The sequence below is a fragment of the Nycticebus coucang genome, chromosome 24 (genome assembly GCF_027406575.1).
Source record: "Nycticebus coucang isolate mNycCou1 chromosome 24, mNycCou1.pri, whole genome shotgun sequence".
Taxonomy (NCBI): domain Eukaryota; kingdom Metazoa; phylum Chordata; class Mammalia; order Primates; family Lorisidae; genus Nycticebus; species Nycticebus coucang.
This window is the reverse complement of record NC_069803.1, coordinates 26,991,684-27,012,950: the sequence shown is the minus strand read 5'-3', so window position 1 is coordinate 27,012,950 and position 21,267 is coordinate 26,991,684. Positions and strand designations below refer to the sequence as shown.

Sequence of the window (21,267 nt, the reverse complement as noted above, 5' to 3'; positions counted from 1 at the left end):
TATGACGCGACCCGACGTCTGCCGGAAGTGGGTGGAGGAGTTCCGGGGTAAAGGTGGCTGCCGCGCTTCTGGTATCCTGAGCTTTGCGAGTTGAGTGCTGCTGCTCCGGGCTGGAGTTGCCGCACCGTCTCAGGGATCATGGTGTTCTACTTCACCAGCAGCAGCGGTGAGTGGGCGCCTCGCTCTTTCCGGTCCTTGCTGGACAGCGGGCTCCGAAACCGGGACCCCCCAGGCCGCCGGAGCGCCTGACCGGCGTCCTAAAGTGCCTCTTCCCGCGCCGGGTCGGTTTCCTTCCCGCGCGTCAGTTCCACGCGGTTGCCCTGTGGTCCTCGGCGTTCCCTCGTTAGGGCCTTGGGGTTGCGGAGGGGCGATGTCCTTGCTGTGTTTGCATCTGCGAGTTCTCGTTCCCAATTGGAAAGACCTCCCATCGCTCCCGGGATTTGGACAGAGTTGGTGGGCCCCGTCACACTCCCACATACCAACTCTCCCCTGTTTTGGCTGGACCCTGGTAGCTGCCTCCTTTGTGAAAGGAGACACCGGCCAGATAACTCTTTTTTGTGTGTGTGTGTGGTTTTTGGCCAGGGCTAGGTTTGAACCCGCCACTCTAGCATATGGGACCGGCGCCCTACTCCTTGAGCCACAGGCACCGCCCCAGCGGCCAGATAACTCTTAATTAAAGTGCGCTTTACTCTCTGGAAAGGAGTTGTAGGACCTGGGATGCAACAGAAAGTGATGAAGACTCTGGAGTGCCGATACAGCCAATGGGCACTTGATATCTCAGATATTGAAAAGTGACATGATAATGCTTCTGATTTGTCTTTGACAAGTGAGGAAAGGGTGCTTTTAGTTTCCAGGAAATGGTGTATCTCGACTTCGTTTCTCTGCTTAGGTTATTCCCCTTGCCTAAAATCAGCTCCCAGTTAACTTCTGTTAGGACACCTCTGGCCTGTTTTCCAAGATGCTTTTTCTGACTTAGCTTCCAACCCAGTATCATTTAGGTGACCCACTTAATATTCCAGTTATACAGTTAGCATTACACTTACCATGTGGTATTAAATGGTGTCTGCGTGAGCTAGAGCGTAAGCCCCTTAAGGGCACGGACAGAATCTCTTTACAGTAGTCCCAGCTCATCCTCCCTTTCACCTTCTGCGGTCACATCCTCACAGGAAGAAAGGTGAGTACACAGTACAATAAGATATTTTGGGAGAGAGCACGTTCATGTAACTTTTATTACAGTATATTATGCTTATTGTTAATTTCTTTTTTTTTTTTTTGAGACAGTCTCACTGTGTCGCCCTTGGTAGAGTGCTTTGCTGTCACAGCTCACAGCAACCTCGAACTCTTTGGGCTTAAGAGATTCCCTTGCCTCAGCCTCCCGAGTAGCTGGGACTACAGGTGCCTGCCACAATGGCTGGCTGTTTTTTTTGTTGTTGTTATTGTTGTTTGGCAAGCAGCCTTGGTGTATGTGGCCAGCGCCCTTGCGGCTGAGCCACAGGTGCCCCGCCCTTATTGTTAATTTTTTGTACCTAGTTCATAAATTAAACTTTATCAAAAGTATGTGTAGGAAAAAACAGTACAGTCCTGTCATTTAAGGACAGGAATATAGGGCAGCGCCTGTGACTCAGTGGGTGGGGCGCCCGCTCCATATGCCAAGAGTGGAGAGTTCAAACCCAGCCCCGGCCAAACTGCAACAAAAAAATACCAGGGTGATGTGTTGGGCGCCTGTAGTCCCAGCTACTCAGGAAGCTGAGGCAAGAGAATCGCCTAAGTCCAGGAGTTGGAAGTTGCTGTGAGCTGGGATGCTACAGCACTCTACTGAGGGTGACAAAGTGAGACTCTGCTTCTAAAAAAAAAAAAAAGACAGGAATATATGCTAATAAATGCATCAATTAGTTGGTTTTGTCCTTGTTTCAATATCATAGAATGTACTTACACAAACCTAGATGGTATAGCCTCCTGCATACCTCGGCTATATGGCATAGTATATTGCTCCTGGGCTTCAAACACATACAGCGTGTTAGTGTACTGAATGCTCTAGACCAGGGTTCTCAACCTTCCTAGTGCTGCGACCCTTTAATACAGTTCCTGTGGGTCACGACCCACAGGTTGAGAACCACTGCTTTAGACGATGGTAACACAGTGGCAAGTATTTGTATATTTAAATATACATTAGGTAATGTGCTGTGACGTTACAATGGTTATGAGGTCACTAAGTAGGAATTTTTCAGTAGGAATTCAGTAGGAATTTTTCCATTATCTTTTGGGACTACCATGGTACATATGGCTCATCGTTGACCAAAGCGCCACTATATGACACATAACTTTATACATAAAGGTCAGTACTATCTACAGTTTCATGCAGCTACTAAGGGTCTTGTAATGCATCTCCCCACAAGTAAGTGGGGCTACTGTACTTGTTTCCCTAACATAGTGTCTGGCTAATAATAGTTCTTAATAGATGCTTGTTGAATGAAATGATTTTTTTATTGTTGTTGCTTATAGCACTATTTTATTGCTACTCTCTATACTTGCCAGTTAAAGGTGAGATTTAAATTAAACTTGTTCCTCATTGTTTTTGTGGGTTTAAATAGGGTAGTACTTCCTCTCTAAGTACTTCGGTACTTAAAGTACTTAAGTACCCTATTAAGTACTAAGATGAGAAGATTGAGGCCCAGGGAAGTTGTAATTCACACATCCTTCATCCTACTACCACATCTTGTAATTTTTCTCTATAGTTTAGGCTTCCACAGCGTGCCATAAACTATTTCTCTGTCTCTGTAGTTTTGTCTTGGTTTACCTATGTTGTTAGAATCACTAGAAGCAAAATTCAAAACTAGCCAGAAAAATCGCATACCTTTATAAACCTGTAAACATCTTCATCCTTGATAACTCAGGCATCTCGTGTAGCTTCACTCATGAGAGTCCCATCAACGGGGAAAAAAATTACAGGCAGGGTGTATAGGTACTAAATGTATTTTATGCTAGCTGCTCTATTCCCCTTACAGCTGTTCTGAATTCTTTAAGAGCTAATCATACACAGGTGCACTTAACAGAACAGAGTACTTCAGCAGATTGGTGGATCCTCTGACTTTCATTATAATGCCTGAACTTCCTGTCGGAAACACATTTGGCCTCTAACTCTAATAAAACTGCACTTGGGTAGCATATCTTTTAAAATTGCAAATTTAATGGAAAAATCCTAACTGTCACAATAAAATAGTAGTAAAACTTTACATATTGGTAGTACAGAAAGAAAACTTGAACACATAGTCTTCAGGAAATGAATTTGTATGGTTAGCCAAGTTTTCAACCAACTCATGGTTTAGTACATAAAAATATTATTTAAATGGGAAGAATATCTTTATGGAAAGTGTTTCTACCTTTCCTTTTGCTTTAAGATTAGTATCTCTGAATAAAATTTGTTCCATTTTCATTCTTCCGTGGTGTCATAAGAGAATAATGGAACATTAATCTTATATATTGCCATTGTCACATTGGAGACCATCTGTTTTAAGGATACCTTCGCTTGGCTCATTAAGTCCACTTGTATTTTTAGTATCTTTAATATCTATCTGGAACTAGACTAGGCTGTTCTCTAAGTTATGATCACAGCACCTCTGATGGGTTAGTTTTTAAACTTGAGTAGGGTATTTCCAAAATGACCGGTTCTAATCTATCATATTATTTGGGTGAGAATAACAAATATGCTAGAATAATTCAATTTACTTTCCCTTAAAAAAATTGGGAAAGGAGTTTAATTCAGATTTCTTGCTCAGCAGTCATTTTCCTTTTTATTTTTAATTTTGACATAATTTCCATTTTTCCAAAAAGTTGCCAGAGTAAGAAAAGATTTCCTATATTTACTTCTCCCAGGTTGCTCAATTTCTAACATTTTACCACATTATGCTTCTCCCTTTTTTTTTGAGATGTGATCTCATTTATTCGTTACTCAAAAAATCTTATTTTTGACTGGATTCAGACTTAGAAGTGGAATCTCTCAGAGACGACAGCCTGCGTCTCTTGGCAATCTGTTCCTAGTGCTTTTCTTTGACATCCTTTATTCTCTTGGCCAAAAGTTTAGCATATTCATCAGCCTCTTATTTTCTTAGATTGCCGTTTCTTCAGAGCAATATGCCAGCGTTTATGTTGCAGAACACGTGGAGTCACAAGATGCTGAATGTCAGGTGCTTTGATCCTCAGTTTCTTACCTTCACGGACTTTCTCATAACACATTGGTGAACATCATCTCAGACAGATTGAAAAGTGTGCAGCTTCTGCCAGCTTTTTTGGGCCCCAGACGCCAAGATACCATAGTTTCAGTCAGTCCAGGGATATCCTCCCCCTTCTTTACAATAACCAAGTTGACAATGCTCAGATTGGCATACACAATGCAACCCCAGATGGATTTGCACTTCCTTTCTTCAGTTCTCCTTGGTCTATAACAGGAACTCCCCTTACTCAGCAGCAGGTGGACCTGCCATGGGTCAAGACACCGTGCTTTGTGGGGAAACCTTGTTTGTCATTCCCACCACTGAATCAGACCCATAACCCTTCCATTCTTCACCCAGAGCATCAGCAGCAACTTCTGTGGTCATACACTTTTCACAGAAAGTATGAAGTTTGCCTTAATCATTTAATCTGATGAGTTTCTGGCAACCCGTGGCTGGGAAGGAGATATTCAGCTTTATCCTGAAGTATTTGATCGCCTCTAAGGCACCACGGAAAAGAGACCTCTTTTTCTTATCTTCCTCTCACATACTTTTTTTCCTAAACTATTTGTTCATAAGTTGCAGTTAACCCTTATAACAAAGAGATTTACAAGTCATTGTTGCATTTGGTTGTCATTACTCTTTAGCTGCCTCTGATCTGGAGCAGTTGCTCGCTGTTTGTCTTTCCTAACGTTGTTAGTTGAAGTATTTTGTAGAAATAAAACCTAAAACCCCTCAGCTTAGGTGTGTTGTGATCATTTTGTTAATTACTTCATCTAGTAGGTCAGCCATCAAAACATTTCTCTGTGGTTCTCTTTGCTGTACAGAGACTATTTTATGTTACTTTGAAAATGACTTTTGTTCTGATTGCTCAAACCACCTGTGTGTTTTGTAGCAGGCTACTCAAAAAGTAACTAGTAGCAGATAGATCCTCCCATACAGATGAGAATGTGTGCCTATAAAAATATATATGTAAATATGTGTATGTATGCACCCTTATATATTAATTTAATATTTTTATTAATTGTACCTGTATATAGATGCACAAAAATACTATTCTGCTGTTTAATTTCTTCACCTATTCTTTCTTTGTTGTGGATACATAGGGTGTTTAGGCTGTAAAAAGATCTTTGCTTAGTTGAATATTTTGGTAGGATGTACTTCTAGTGGTAACTTGAAAAGATTAAAAGGGTGTCCTCTTGAAATATTGGTATGCCATGCAGAGAGAGTCTAAAACATTCTAGTTTGATTCCCACCCATTTGGCATTTGTTACATGCTATCCTGAGGCCTGATCAAGCTAGTTCAATGCTCAGTTCTAGATGACCATTTCTGTAAACTAATCAATGCCAACATCCCCTACTTTCAAGTTACTTCTCTCAACTACGTACAAGTCATTGTGGTCTGTGCCGTTATAAACTATCAGCAGAAGGAATCGGAAGTTTTCTCTCCCCCAAGAAAGGCAACTAGGATTGATCATTTAAGAAGCAGCTCATTATTGAAAGTACACAGAATCTCTCAAACAAGGATTTATTTAGGAGAGTGCTGGCCTTCAGAGGTCCACTTACCTGTGTGTGTTCTGTGCTCTGGAGCAACAGCCAACAGTGTCGGACCCAACCCTGCACTTGTCAGTATTTCTGCTTCAGTATTTTTCTATGTTTAAGTACTTATTATCTATCTCAGGCTTTATAGCCTGAGGGACCAGTGACTATTAATTCAGGAATTTAGGTCTAATTGGGGTCAAACAAGTTTTAGTAGACTGGCTTGGAAACCCAGTACTCGGTTATAATTTTAGCAGGAAACTTAACTTTTTAATTCCAGATCCCTGACAACCAACTAAAACACATGACCTCAGTAAAGCACATCATCTTGTTCTTCAGATAAACCACACCCAGAAGATTTCCCTTTGATTAAGGATAGTTGTTCCTAACCCTGACTTTACATTAAAATCATTTGGAATGGCTTGGCGCCCGTAGCTGAGCAGCTAGGACGCTGCCACATGCACTAGAGCTGGTGGGTTCGAATGCAGCTCGGGCCTGCCAAACAACAGTGACAAGTACAGCAACAAAATAGCCCGGCATTGTGGTGGGCACCTATTGTCCCAACTACTTGGGAGGCTGAGGCCAGAGAATTGCTTAATCCCAAGAGTTTGAGGTTGCTGTGAGCTGTGATGCCACGGCATTCTACCCAGGGTGACTCTGTCTCAAAAAAAACCGAACCATTTGGAAGGCTTTTAAAAACACAAATGCTCACCCTTATCCCACCAGAGATTTGGATTTAGTTGATCTGAGGTGGAGCTGGGGCAGAATTAGAGGATACTAATGTATGAGCAGGTTCAGAGTCGCTGATTTATAAATTTGATAGCCAGATGTAGTGGCTCACGCTGTAATCTTAATGATCTGGGAGGCCAAGGTGGGTGGATTGCTTAAGTTCAAAAACTCAAGAAGGGCCTGAGCCAGAGCAAGACCCCCATCTCTAAAAATAGCTGGGCGTTACAGTGGCACCTGTAGTTCCCAGCTACTTGGGAGGCTGAAGCAAGAGGATAGCTTGAGCCCAAGAGGTTGAGGTTGCTGTGAGCTATGATGCCATGGCACTCTACGCAGGGAGACAGAGTGAGGCTCTGTCTCCAAAAAAAAAAAAAAAGTTTGAAAGCCACAGTTCCTCTGGACAGGATAGGGAGCCCCTTAGTTTTTGCAGCACACTTGTAATATAACTAACAATGGCTAAATAAAATGAGGCGAAATAAAACTTGGGTATATAGGAAGCTATTTTTAAATGGTTGGGGTACAATAGGCTTTTTCCTTCTTAATGCCTGAAGAATGCAGACGTATAGGATTGAACTAGAGATTGCCACTGAACTATACCATATATTTAATTGAACTATAGTATATAGTGCCATTGAACTATACCCTTGAGGAAGTAGAAAAGTAGCCATTTATAAGGGTTGGTAAATTTTTTTCTGTTTGTGTCAGATAGTCAATATTTTAGACTTTGTGAGCTTCGTGCATTCTCTATACCTTATTCTTTTTTTTTTTTTTTTTTAATTTTATTGTTGGGGATTCATTGAGGGTACAAGAAACCAGGTTACACTGATTGCATTTGTTAGGTAAAGTCCCTCTTACAATCATGTCTTGCCCCCAAAAGTATTATTATTCTTTGTTTTGTTTTTTTTTTCAATCCTTTAAAAATGTAAAAAACTATTCCTGGCTTAAGGGCTGTCTGAAAACAGGTGGTGGGCTTGATTCAGCCCATGGGCTATGGTTTGCCAACCCTTAATTGAAACGTCGTCACTAGTTTTTTGTGTGAAACAGTTTTGTTAGTGATAAAATTATCTAATTGTTTTTTATTTTTGTTATAGTTAATTCATCTGCTTACACTGTTTACATGGGAAAGGATAAATATGAAAGTAAGTTTTCAAAAGCATTTGATTTTGAAATTTCCAACAGGTAAGTGTTGTCTCCCGCTCTCCCACCCTACCCCACTCCCAGTTTGTTGGATATGAGTTTTCAACTATTTTGATAAGTTAGCTTTTGAGAAATAAGTCACACCCATTGTAAGGATTAATTTCCTTTGAATTTAGTTACGTTAAGTAATATTTGAACTAATTTGTTTATCTGCTGATTAGAAACTTCTTTACAGTGAGTTTTGTAGTATTATTTGGTGTAGAGTAATATGAATCAGAGGTTAACCTGTCCTCGTTTATTAGATCAAATAAAAATCCTTTGTGGGGATCAGCTCCTGTAGCTCAGTGATTAGGGTGCTGGCACAGGCACCAGGGGAGCTGGTGGGTTCAAACCCGGCATTATCACGGGCGCCTGTAATCCCAGCTACTTGGGAGGCTGAGACAAGAGAATCGCTTAAGCCCAAGAGTTTGAGGTTGCTGTGAGCTGTGATGCTACAGCACTCTACTGAGGGTGACATAGTGAAGCTCTGTCTCAAAAAAAAAAAAAATCCTTTGTGTTTTGGATTTTAAAGAGATGATTATTTTTGTACTCCTTTAAACCATTTTTAAAATTATTGGGAATTTTTTCGTTGAGCCTGAAGACGTTCTTTTTGAGTCAAGAATTGTTAGTTTTTTTCAAACTTTGATCACTCCTCAGTGTGCAATACATTATATTTTGATGTATACGTTCTAATAACTAGAACAATAATTTATATAAATTACTCATATTCTTATAGAGAATAAATAGAAATTACCCTGCATTTTCTGTTTCTGTTTCATTTCATTTTAAAAAGATAGTCTCAGTCTGCTACACTAATTTTTTGGTGCACTAACGAATTTGAAGTAAAGTTTAAAGGAACACTTTTTCCTGATAATGAGTTTATGACCCTGGGGTGTGGCTTCATGGTGAAATAGCTTGCAGCACATTAACACTGGAGTTTTATATTTCTCTACTAACCCATAAGTCATCATAGGTAATTTTTTTTTTTTTTTGAGACAGAGTCTCAAGCTGTTGCCCTGGATAGAGTGCTGTGGCGTCACAGCTCACAGCAACCTCCAACTCCTGAGCTTCAGCGATTCTCTTGCCTCAGCCTCCCAAGTAGCTGGGACTACAGGCGCCCGCCACAACACCCGGCTATTTTTTGGTTGTAGTTGTCCCAGGCTGGATTCGAACCCCCCAGCTCTGGTGTATGTGGCTGGCACCCTAGCTGCTTGAGTTATAGGCGCTGAACCCCATCATAGGTAATTTTTGTTCTTAAAGAATACTCCTGGGCGGCGCCTGTGGCTCAGTAGGTGGGGCGCCGGCCCCATATACCGAGGGTGGTGGGTTCAGACCTGGCCCCGGCCAAACTGCAACCAAAAAATAGCCGGGCATTGTGGCGAGTGCCTGTAGACCCAGCTGCTCGGGAGGCTGAGGCAGGAGAATCGCTTAAGCCCAGGAGTTGGAGGTTGCTGTGAGCTGTGTGAGGCCACGGCACTCCACCCGAGGGCAATAAAGTGAAACTCTGTCTCTACAAAAAAAAAAAAAAGAAAACTCCTGATACAGCCAAGGAGTGATGTTTTCTCCCTGCGTTACACTGACCATTTAGGCAAAGCAACAAGTCATAGTTATCTACAGTGGATGAGTCCAGATCTTCTGACCTAACCCCTTTTTCTACCGCATCAAATGCGAGAGCCCCAGTGCAGAGTGCTGAGAAGTGCTGATGCAGAGCTCTTGCGCATGCTTGTTTAGCTTTTGCGTGGGGGATGGGGCTTTATTTCTTACAATGAAAGGCTGGCTTGAGTGTGGCTCACACAGGTGGTCCAGCAGTGGTACTGACCTAAGGCAGCTGTGTCGGTGACAGTCTGTGTCCTTCTCTGTTAGTTTTCTGCTTGCTGTGGGCTTGTCTATCTGGGACCATCTGCCAGCCTGTGTGAAGTATCTAAAGATGAAGATTTAGTCCTAACTTTCTCTATATTCAGATGGACTCACACAAAAACAAGTATAGTTCAGTTTTGTTGTGAACCTAAGACTGCTCTTTAAAAGTCTGTTTAAAAAAAACATAGCTAGACATGTATATATCTCAGCGCTTTAGGAGGCTGAGGGTGGAAGGATTGTTTGAGGCCAGGAGTTCCAGACCAGCCTGAGCAATGTCTCTACCTGTCTGTACAGAAACTTTAAAAATTAGTCTGGTGTGGTTGCACATGCCTGTAATCTCAGCTACCTCGGGCGCTGCGGCAGGAGGATCACTTAAGCCCAGGAGTTGGAGGCTGCAGTGAGCTGTGATTGCACCATTGCTCTTCAGCCTAGATGGCAGGGCAAGACTGTGTCTTTACAAAAAATTTTGAAAGTACAGGCAAAATGAAGTAACTTTAATAGCAAATGCTGTGGAAATAAAGGGGTCAGAGAGGGTAAATGTGACTGGGGATTGCTGGGAAGGCTCTTGTAGAATAGTGGATTAGGACCACCTAGATGGTGGAATTCTTTAAATGTCTATGGTAGGAATTTATATCCACAGATACAAATCTAGATACAGTATTTATATCAACAGATGTAAATTTAGATGTCTGGAGGCCTCTGGAGTGAGTATTTATATCAACAGATGTAAATTTAGATGTCTGGAGGCCTCTGGAGTGGTGTTTTGCCGTCATTAAAATATATGTAGAAAAAAATGTTATGTATAGAACATTTTTTCCCCAGGAGGCCTTGGAGTCATTTGGAGTTGTCACCTTTTCCTAGTCTGTCTCCTAAGAATTTTAAAACACCTTATTTTGTAGCATTCTTTACTACATCACTCTTATTTCTGATAATCTTGGTGACTTCAGACGCAGGATGATAGATCCATAAGTGAATTTTAAATAGAACAATTTACTTGATTTGCTTTCACTAAAAGCTTTCAGGTCTGTTCTTTTTACTAGCCAGCAGGTGTCATCAGTGAGCCAAATGTTGCCTGACTGAGGAAAAGAGGTTTTTATACTTTCTTTTCCTTTTTCTGATTACCTGTTGGCTATTTGCTCAGTCCCTTAAGCTAGTGGAAAGCCCTTCAGAAAACTCATGGGTCTACAGCTGATAAGATCGTCTTCATTTGAGATTGGTCATCCTTTGGACAATAAACATCCCATTCAAGTTATGTAGACTATTTTTGGGGTACATTTCAAATCATCAAATATGAATAATTTTGTTTAGCCTACAAATAATATGGCTATTAGAAGTATATTTTGATATAACCTCTCTGTAGTCATATGTTATTAGTTTTAAAAACTAGTTATTAGTTTTGAACTAATACTTTAATTTTTAGAAATACACCTTAAATCTGGAATCTGGGCATATTTATTTTAAAAATATTTAAAAATAAATAAAAATATTTATTTTAATTAGAAACAACCCAATGGTCCCAATAAAAGTTTTCCATATGTTAGAATTGGGTAGTTACTGTTTCCAAAGAACTTTTGAAATTTTTGTCTAATACATAGTTTTAAAAAACATAGAAATAGATTGCTTATAATAAAAAGCATCAGGCTTAGAGCCCATAGCACAATGGCTATGGCACCAGCCACATGCACTGAGGTTGTTGGGTTTGAGCCTGGCCCAGGCCAGCTAAACAACTGCAACAAGAAAATAGCTGGGCCTTGTGTTGGGCGCCTATAGTCCCAGTTACTTGGGAGGCTGAGGCAAGAGAATCGCTTAAGCCCAAGAGTTTGAGGTTGCTGTGAGCTGTGACCTCACGGCACTGTACCGAGGATGACATAGTGAAGCTCTGCCTCAAAAAAAAAAAAATAATAAATAATAATAATAAAAAGCATCAGTTCCCCAGCCCATCCTTTCCAGTACCCATCTTTCACCCTCCACCTCCTAAGATAAACTACTTTTTACTTTTTAGCTATCTCATCTGGTTTTTATTTCCCTATGTGGTAGAATTCTAGGTGATTTTAATTTTCTTTTTATACTTCTAATGTTACTGTTTTTAATTTTCTATAATTTTCAAACCAAGGGTTATTATTTTCTTCAAGAAGTAAAATACAATCCATTGTCCTAAAAGTCTGAGCAAAACTTAAAGACAAACTAAGGCTTTGAAGAAAACAATACTAAAAAGTGTCAGTGAAACCATTTTAACATTTAACTATTACAGTGAATGATCTTCTAAAACATCATAACTTCTCAGCAGCTCTAATTTGTCAGTGTTTTATCATCAAATAGAAGTATCTTTGAGCTTTAGATTAGAAGTATTACAAAAATTACAAAGTTTATATTCAGTTGTGAAAAATATTTTTATTTTTCTATACTCTCAAGCATTAAGGCCTTTCTGAATTACTTTCTTCTTCATTAAGGGAAAGAAAAAGTTATGGGAGGGGCTGGTATTTCTCCCCATCTTAATTTGTTACAAACCCTGGTGTATATTCATGTCACAGCTTTTCTCATCTTTATTCTCTTGTATCTCATTGTAGATGAAGATTTGATAAAGTACGGCTGGCCTGAAGATATTTGGTAAGTAACAATTTTGGTTCTACTTTGTGTGTATCATTATTCATGTTTTTAGAATTGGCCAGCCCCTAACTGCTATGATTAAAACTAGCACTTGGGCTTTATAGTTTTATTTATGGGTGTCCAGTGGTAAATAGCCGACTGCCAATTCCAGTAATTTATAATTTCCGTGTAGATTGGGAATGATGTCCTGGGGTTTGATGACAAGCCTGAGAATATCATGTAGACTTTTCCTACCACCTAGACCCAGGACCTTTTGCTCTGAATGAAGCTTTTGGAACGTTACCTCTGTGAATGTTAGCATTTGAGTTTGTCCTGGTAAACCCCTGAGACTCCTTTAAGCAAAGGATTTCGCTAGGATTACATGTGAATGGACCTAAATTCATTTTTTAATAAAGGGAAATGGAAATAGTGTGCATTTACTGCCTACAGCACCCCTGATAGGTAGTATTTCTGCATACCCCACTTTAAGGAGTTAACACAGTCCAGCTATAGGATCCCGCATCTCTGTCTTCTTGGCAGTGGGGTAGAGGGGTCAGCAGGGAGCAGGAGATGAGAAGGATAGGGGGAGCTAGCAGTCGTCATTTAAACCTTGAGTAAGCATTTTGAGAGCTTTGGAAAGTTAGTGTTTTCTTTTAAAGGAAACTTGCTCAAAATTGTTTGTTCATCTGAGCTGGATTTTAACATTTCACCCAACTGTTTCCATTCCCCCGCCCTTTGTAGAGGTGTGCGTGTAAAGTTGGTGCATGTGAGCAGTGGTATTCCTGGGTGTGTTTGGTTCTTTGCTTATATATGAATTCAGTAAATATATATTGAATTATTTGGATATTTCTTTTGACAGTATTCTATATCAGAGGACTTTAAGACGAATCAGAATAAAATATAGCTACTGTAGGGTGGCGCCTGTGGCTCAGTCAGTAAGGCGCCGGCCCCATATACTGAGGGTGACGGGTTCAAACCCAGCCCCGTCTGAACTGCAACCAAAAAAAAAAAAAATAGCTGGGCGTTGTGGTGGGCGCCTGTAGTCCCAGCTGCTCGGGAGGCTGAGGCAGGAGAATCGCTTAAGCCCAGGAGTTGGAGGCTGCTGTGAGCTGTGTGACGCCACGGCACTCTACCGAGGGCCATAAAGTGAGACTCTGTCTCTACAAAAAAAAAAAAAATAGCTACTGTAGATATGTAGGAAAGAGTGGTAAATAGAGAATGGGCTTAAAACAAGTAAAAATTGGAATGAGAGAAGTTAGTTCTCACTGAAGTTGGTTACTAGTGTGGTTATTTCCCTCAGATTCTGGAAGAAGCTAATGAGATGTAATTTTTAGATTCTGAAAAACGGATTTTTTTTCTTGGTGGAAAATGCCCAGATAAAAAGGTGATTAATTATTGTAAATCTCTCATGTGGGAATGTAAATTGTAAATGAACCACGTGGAGAAACATAAGATGTTATATCCATTTCTGGCTATTAATAATGATCAAGAATAAAACTTAGAATCATCTTAGGCTATTTGCCAGAATATTTTTCTGTGTCCCAAGTGAACAGCAAGATGTTTAACCACTTAGATAGAATCATACCATCCAACACATCTTGTACCAGAAGTCAGTGTGTCACCATTTTCACTTTTAAGGAATTCATTAATGCCAAAATAAAAAAAAAAATGTCTAGAAAAATACATAATGGGGTGTAATGGAGTCTCCTTAGAATTAGACTGAACACTCTTCAGTCTGGAAAGGGAAGGACTAAGGAAGCAATGAGCCTAAAGTTAACAGAATCACAAAGTGACAGTCTGTGTTACCTTGTCCGTTGTTTGATGCTAGGATTTGGGGGGTATCTTTGGGTGTTGGAAAGAGAGAAGGTCCACTTCATTTGGTGAATTGTAAACATGAAAAGTCTTAATGTCTCATAATGTTGCATAGATTTTAAAAGATTTAGTTAAATTGTTGGTCGATGGAGCCCGAATGAAAGGAAGATTTACTATGTAGAATGAGGGGCATACTGAAAGTTTTTAGGACCATGTCGTAAAAGGCAGTGTTCACCCACAAGATGCATATTAGCGTCACTGTCAGAATACAGGGCTAGATGAACTGTGGGCCTGGCCCATTTACTGCTGTGTTCTGCTTAGTGTCCCTAGGCCTGACCTACCTCTTCCAACTCTGTACTTGACCTTCTGTTTGTATTGTTTTGCCATTGCTTGAAACTCAGAATGTCCCAAACAACACCCTCCTCTTTTCCTGCAAACCGTGGCTCTGCAAGTCTCCTGGGCTTGCAACATTGGAGTCTCACTGACTTCCTTCATTCCTTTCTCTTCTCACCTGAAATTCCTTTTCCTGTTTTAAGTACTGTGCTTCAGTCAGGGACCAGCCAAATCTCAGGTCTTCCACAAAGCCTTTGGTCACTGATAGCTCTTTTTATCACTTAGAAAATCACCCTTTTAAAACATTTAATGTTTACCCATATTATCTTGACTCATCTTGGCACTTAATCACACACAACTGCATAACTTTCGATGTTTATCTTGCCTCTTAGGTTGGTAGTGAGCCCTTTGGAGATGACAGCTGTGCTTTGTACTCCCTGTGGTGCTTAGTGAGTGGTTGGCACTGAGCAAATACTTTTTGGAATGGAATGCTTTCAATGCCAGTGGCCTGAAGAGATGGATGTCTTGCACCTCTTGCTAAAAGTGGTTTTCATCCTTTATAGGTTTCATGTGGACAAACTCTCTTCGGCTCATGTGTACCTTCGATTACATAAGGTAACTGAATTTAAACATGGATTAATGACCTTTTTTCCCTGATGAGCATCATATCTTATTCTTTATCCCTTTTCTGCCATTAAATTCCTTAAAACAATGAATAGGTATGGAAGTCTAAAAGTTAGCAAGTGAAGAACTCTCTTCCTGTGACCCAGAAAATCAACATGAAAAATTCTGGGTGATTTCTGAGACTTAGAAGGGGGCGTAGTACTTATTTCCTGGCTGGAAACACTGTCTCGTCCAGCTGCTTCAGGTGGCCTGTCCTCTCTGCTTTCTTTCCCCTTTCAGATGTTGGACTGTCTGCTCCAGTGGACAGCCTGTGTGGTTCCTTTTGCTCAGGCTCCTGCTCACTGAGGACAGATATTCCCAGTTGTCAGTTATCAGGGGCTCCTTTGGGAAGTTTAAAGCAGGGTAATAGTAATAAAGGAGAGAAGATTAATGTCCACTAGTGATACAGTAGCACTATTTTTCTGTCTTTGTGTTTTACATATTAATAGTTCAATCACAGGGTACACATGCTTGTTGTATGTATTTCTTTTTTTAGTGAACTTTTTACTTTGGAACTTTAGAATTACTGAGAAGTCGCACACATAGCACAGGGTCCTCATAGATACCCTTTACCCTTTGTTAACATCTTACATTAACATGACAGATTTGTCAGAACTGAGAAACTAACCTGGGCGCATTATTAACTAAACTCCAGACTTCATTTGATCTCACTAGTTTTCCCCTAGGCATCCTCTTTCTGTTCCAGGATCCGGTCTAGGGTACCATGTTAACGTTTAGTTGTCTGGCCTGCCCAGTCTCCTCTGGTCTGTGACAGTTCTCATTCTCTCTGTTTTTCATGACCTTGACATTTGAGAAGTACTAATCAGGTGTTTTGTAGAATGTCACTAATTGGGGTTTATCTGATCCTTTCTTCATGACTAGACTGGAGTTGTGGGTTTTGGGGGAAGAATACCAGAGAGGTGACGTGCCCCTTCTCCTCACGCTGTTTTAGGAGGTGCATAAATTGATATGACTCATCACTGATGATGTGAGCCTTGATTGCTGGCCAGGTCCGTGTTAGCCAGGTTTCTCCACCATCTACTTGCTTCTCTCTCCCTTTCCCTGCTGTGTTACCTGTATAAACAAGTCACTAAGTCCAGCCCATACTCAACGGGATGGGACATGAAATTAAGCTCCACTTGCTCAAGTGGGAGGTGTCTACGTGTGTTATTGGGAATTCTTCAGGGAGGAGGATTTGTCTTTTCTCCTCCATTTGTTTATTCACTCAGATGACTTATTTTTTGTAAAAGTTTATGTATTGAAGAGTTTTCAATTTAAGATAAAAAAAAATTTAGAAACGTAATGGATTAAACTGAATTTAGCTCAGATATTTAGTTAGATGGACTATTTTATTCCCATGCTGAGGTGTTCTGTTAATACACTTCCCATGTCTGATAAGAGGCTGTGCTAAATTGATTTCTGTGCACTCTTGCCTCTGAAATATTTTTATTCTTTTAGAATTGCTTCCCTTACTCATTGATTTTGATACATATTTCTATTGAGAAAAAGAATGTTATTTCTCCCTCACAGTGAATGGTTAAGATCAAACACAAATAAGAAATTTTTTCCTAGTTAAGGTTGAGGATAGATGATCTTCAGTCATAATTATACTTAGTATGTGGCAGTTTTTTTCCATATGTTTTTTACTTACCAGATGTCAGCATTTTTCTTATTGCTTGTTAGTTTTAATAAACATTACTATGGCTGCAGTAAATTTACTTCATTTTTCAGTGTTGTGTAGTACAGTTGAAGAGCCTCTGCTTATATTATAAATAAAATCATGCCCAGTAGGGAAGGCAACAAGTGTGTTTTGGTTGCTCCAGCATCAGTTAATAATGAGGTGGTGGACTTGCTTCAGCATCAACTGATGATGAGGTTGTGGACCATTTGGTTTATTTTTGTGTTTCAGGGAGAGAGCATAGAAGACATTCCAAAGGAAGTGCTGATGGACTGTGCCCACCTCGTGAAGGCTAATAGCATTCAAGGTCAGTTTTCCTGGTGATGTTTTTAGAATTAGCACCACCTTTGTCTGAAATGGATTACCTTTTAGAGAACATGCTGTTGACTTTGCTTTGGATGGAAGGACTAACATGTGATTTGTTTTTACCCTATTTTGTTCTTTAAGATGGATGGCAATTTTACTGCCTGTCAAAAAACTAAAAACTAATTTCCACACCCCTCTAGTTTGTATGGTCCTATGTGAGTCTCAGCTCCTTTTACTTGTTAACTTACCTTAAATAGAAGGTTGTCTAGATATGGCTACCCTGAGAGTCTTTGTAAAGAGACTTTGGAAATTAGGTAGTTGATAAGCAAGAGAGAAGTGTCTCAGGGTTTCATTTTAATGAAGTTTGATGTCTTTGTTTCTATCATGTGTCATTAGTTTGTAGAATTAGAGTCTCTGAATCATACTTTTCTGCATTTTCTTTGTCTCCTCCCTTTTACATACTTTTTTCCTCCCTTAGAATTACAGGTATCAAGTTAGCTGATCTTGTTACTCTCCAGAGAATCTTACTCAGTTGGTCTGGGGTGGTCCCTGAGTATCACAGTTTCTAAAGAGCTCTCCCAGTGAGTCTGACGTGCAGTGTGGGTTGAGCACAGTTGGCCTCAGGGTTTCAGGTAGGGCCTGGCAGACTATGCTTGGTGCTTGTTTATTTCTGCTATACAAGATATAATCTAATAGTCATTAAAGGTCAAGATTGATGATTATTGGGGTGAAGGTGGTAGTTAAGAGGGGCAGCCAGGATATAGTACTCTCTTGAGAATGAGCCAATGGATTAGATTTTTAGGTGTAGTCCTAGATAGAATAGGAGTAATTGTGGTTTGATATGAAGTTTAATAAGGGTCAGAGGGCTGGAAAGAAATGTAGTTTGGGAAGAAGTTTAAGTATGGAGCAGGCCCATATCTGATAACAGGTACCGGGGGAGGCGATTATAACACAGGAGCTGAGCAGCATACTCCTTTCCCTGGTGACTGTGTTTCTTGTATCTTAATAAGGAATCAGGTGCTTAGCCAAAGAAGGTGAAGTCTTGTCTTTAAAGCCACTCGTTTTTTCAACTATAAATCAACCAATTGTAATGGATTGAAGAAAATTCCATTTTATAAGTAGAGGAGGATTTAAGATTTTGGTTGAGAAATTCAGTTATTTATGAAATAAAAAATAAGAATTGAAATAATCAGTATCCTCCTTTTTTCTATGTTCCAACTTCCTACACATGTCCTCATCCCTTCCCATGCACCCCAGCTGGGTGGTGTGCCTTTGTAAAAGGACTTTTTATTCTTGGCCCAGCCTCTTACTCTTTTTTTTCAGAGAGTCGCTCTGTCATCCCGGATAGAGTGCTGTGGCATTACAGGTGACAGCAACCTCAAACTCTTAGACTCAAGTGATCCTCTTGCCTCAGCCTCGCAAGCAGCTGGGACTACAGGCCTACGCACCAGAATGCACCCAACTAGTTTTTCTATTTTTAGCAGAGACAGCATCTCACTCTTGCTCAGGGATGGTCTTGAATGCATGAGCAACAACACCCAGCCAGTCTCTTTCTTCTCAATCTCTTTATAGTTCACTAGTTCTAGAGAAAACAGAGGAGGGAAGAGTCACGAGACTGAACTACTCTTTTCTTTCCCCTTCATCCTTCCACAGTTAGAAGGTTCCACGAGACACCTAGCAAAATAAGGAGTTCGGCCAAAGGGTCTTACTCTCACGAGTGAATAGGAAAGGATATGCAAAGGAGTGAAGCACATAGTCTTTGTTGTGAGATTTGTAGAAGACACTGTATAATTAGAAAATTTTCCCTCTTGGCTGGCTACCGTCAGCACTCAGAACCAGGGGAGCAGGGGTTAAACTTATTTGTTGTCATAGAATCAGCCTATTCTATATTCACCCAGGGAATCTTAAAAGTTTAGAAACCCAGGACTAAACTTAAAAGTTTAGAAACTCTGTAACTCCCCTTGGCCCATATATTCGATCCAAATTTCCGAAGCTGGCTGTTAAGCTTCTCTGATCTGACTATGGACTTCTTTCCCTTTGCATATTTTACTCCTGCCAAAGCAAATATTTGGTGTTTCCAGCCTTGTATTTTTGTGTATACTGCTCTGTGCCCTCAGGTTGGCCCTCCTCGGTCATTGCAGGCCCAGATCCAAGCTGAGGTTCAAGTCCACGGAATAGTTGTAGTGATAACTGATAACACTGCTGGGATGTTGATGACATGCTTGGTCCTGTGCTTGAAACTTCACAAGTTATTTTTCAACCCTTTTGAGTTTGATATTATTATTTTCATTTTATAGAGGAGGAAAATAAGCTTACAGAGAATTAAGGAACTTGCCTAAGCTTTCTGAGCTCTGAAGTACTAGAGACTGGATTTGAACCAGGCTGCCTGACTCTGCGGTGTTCTGTCTTAACTGCTGAGTGCTTTAAACTCTTCCATGAAGGCTTTTCCTCCCCCAGCTTTGAGCGCCCCTGTGGCTTTGTACTTCCCTAGCACTTTACCTATATCTTTCCAACAGCATTTGATGGATTCTTCTTTTACTTGAAGTTATTCATGTATTTATCTCTTTTAGCATCTTGGGAGGCAGGGTCCATAGCCTCATCCTGTTTGTGTGACCCAGATGTCTGGCATATAGACTTTTCTTTTGAGACACTCACTGTGTCACCCTTGGTAGAGTGCTGTAGTATCACAGCTCACAGCAGCCTCAAACTCTTGGGCTCAAGCGATTCTTTTGCTTTAGCCTCCCAAGTAGCTGGTACTACAGGCGTCCGCCACAACGCCTGGCTATTTTTTCTTGCAGTTGTCATTGTTGGTTAGCTGGCCCGGGCCTGGTTTGAACCCGCCAACTTTGGTGTATGTGGCTGGCACCATAACCACTGTGCTACGGGTGCCAAGCCATGTAGACTTTTTTTTTTTTTTTTTAACTTTATTTTGCAAAACCTTTCAAATATACAGAAAAGTTGGCAGGAAAATATAGCTACCATATCTAATTCATAGTAGATTCACCAGTTTTTAGTTTTTCCAGATTTATTTGCCTACCCTCAGTGTGTAGCATACTCTCTAACTTTTTTAGCTGAACCACCTGAAAGAAAATCGTAACTATCATGGTCCTTCAAACTGTGTTTCCTAGGAACAAGGATGTTGTCTTAAGTGGTAGCTGTCATCAAATTCAGGAAATTTAACATGGCTAGAATACTGTTACCTGATGCATAGCCCATATCTAAGTTTTACAGTTGTCCCACTGCTGCCCCTTTATAGCATTTCCTTTTTCTGGTCCAGGATCATGCACTGTATTTACTTGTCACTTCTCTTTAGTCCCCTTGAATCTAGAGATGCTGCTTTATCTTTCAAAACATTGATACTTTCAGAGTGTAGACAAGTTGTGGGGTGTCCTGCAGTTTGGGTTTGTCTGATGCTTCCCCTTGATCAGAATCCCCTTATGCATTTTTGGGCAGGAATACTACATACGAACGAGTACGTGAAGTTTTGCACATTACAGCAGGAGGCACGTGATGTGATTTTTGCCCCATTTTTTGGAGACATTAACTTTGGATAAGGAGGTGGTCGCCAGCTTTCTCTAGTTAGTGTGCATGGGGATTTAATAAACATTGGAGTCTTCTGCCTTCTCACTGGAATAGACCAGAGAGCACATCAAACCAGTGTTTAAACTGTGAATCTCAGAACTACCTGGGAGGCTGCTGTGGCCTGAGGGCACATGCCTGGTGGAGGTGATGTGAGGGGACAGGAGAGATGACCAGGCACCCAGCACCCCTTTCATCTAGAGCATCTCTGCTTTGATGGCTTGTATGTTTTCTTTGTGAAAAGGGTTTCACTGCTAAAAGAAACAATAGTGCTACTATTAAACCAGTCCAATTTCCTGGTGTTTCATATGAGATTCAAAGAGCTGTGGGGACTTTCCGGGAGTGGCCCAGAGGATTTGTTGTAGGGTCCAGATAGAGTCCACGTCTTCTGAATCATAGGCCATGATTTCCTCTTGCTGCTTAACCTTTATTGAGTTGAAGACTCCTTTGAGAACCTGAGGAAACATACTCTGTCCTTTCCTCTTGAGAAACCATACCCAGTAAATTTTGCATCCACTTTTAGAGAGTTCTCCCAAGTCCCTGGAGCTAATCCATGCACTTTGGGTTTCATTAATACTTTTGTTTGCTGTAGTCCCAGCTACTTGGGTGGCTGAGGCAAGAGAATCACCTAAGCCCAAGAGCTGGAGGTTGCTGTGAGCTGTGATGCCACAGCACTCTACCGAGGGCAACAAAGTGAAACTCTGTCTCTTAAAAAAAAAAAAACTTTTGTTTGCATTTTGTTTAATGCCAGCTCTACCATTTGCCTTTTGTGGGTGGTTTTTGGAAAAGTATTTGGCGGTTTGA

The 21,267-nt window shown here is 40.7% G+C and overlaps 1 protein-coding gene across 3 annotated transcripts in view; it reads left to right on the top strand.

The window, feature by feature from the left end:
- Positions 1 to 25: 25 nt before the first annotated feature.
- The window catches only part of CCDC25 (coiled-coil domain containing 25), a 35,060-nt gene continuing 13,818 nt past the window's right edge, over positions 26 to 21,267 (top strand). For 2 of the 3 annotated variants that reach the window (XM_053578585.1, XM_053578584.1), the window contains exons 1-5: positions 30 to 166; positions 7,565 to 7,612; positions 12,074 to 12,113; positions 14,801 to 14,852; positions 16,810 to 16,885. In XM_053578585.1, the coding sequence (XP_053434560.1) occupies positions 139 to 166; positions 7,565 to 7,612; positions 12,074 to 12,113; positions 14,801 to 14,852; positions 16,810 to 16,885 (244 nt within the window). In that variant the 5' untranslated portion in view covers positions 30 to 138. Of the gene's footprint in view, positions 167 to 7,564; positions 7,613 to 12,073; positions 12,114 to 14,800; positions 14,853 to 16,809; positions 16,886 to 21,267 lie in introns of all 3 variants that reach the window. The other variant, XM_053578583.1, reaches the window with a different exon arrangement.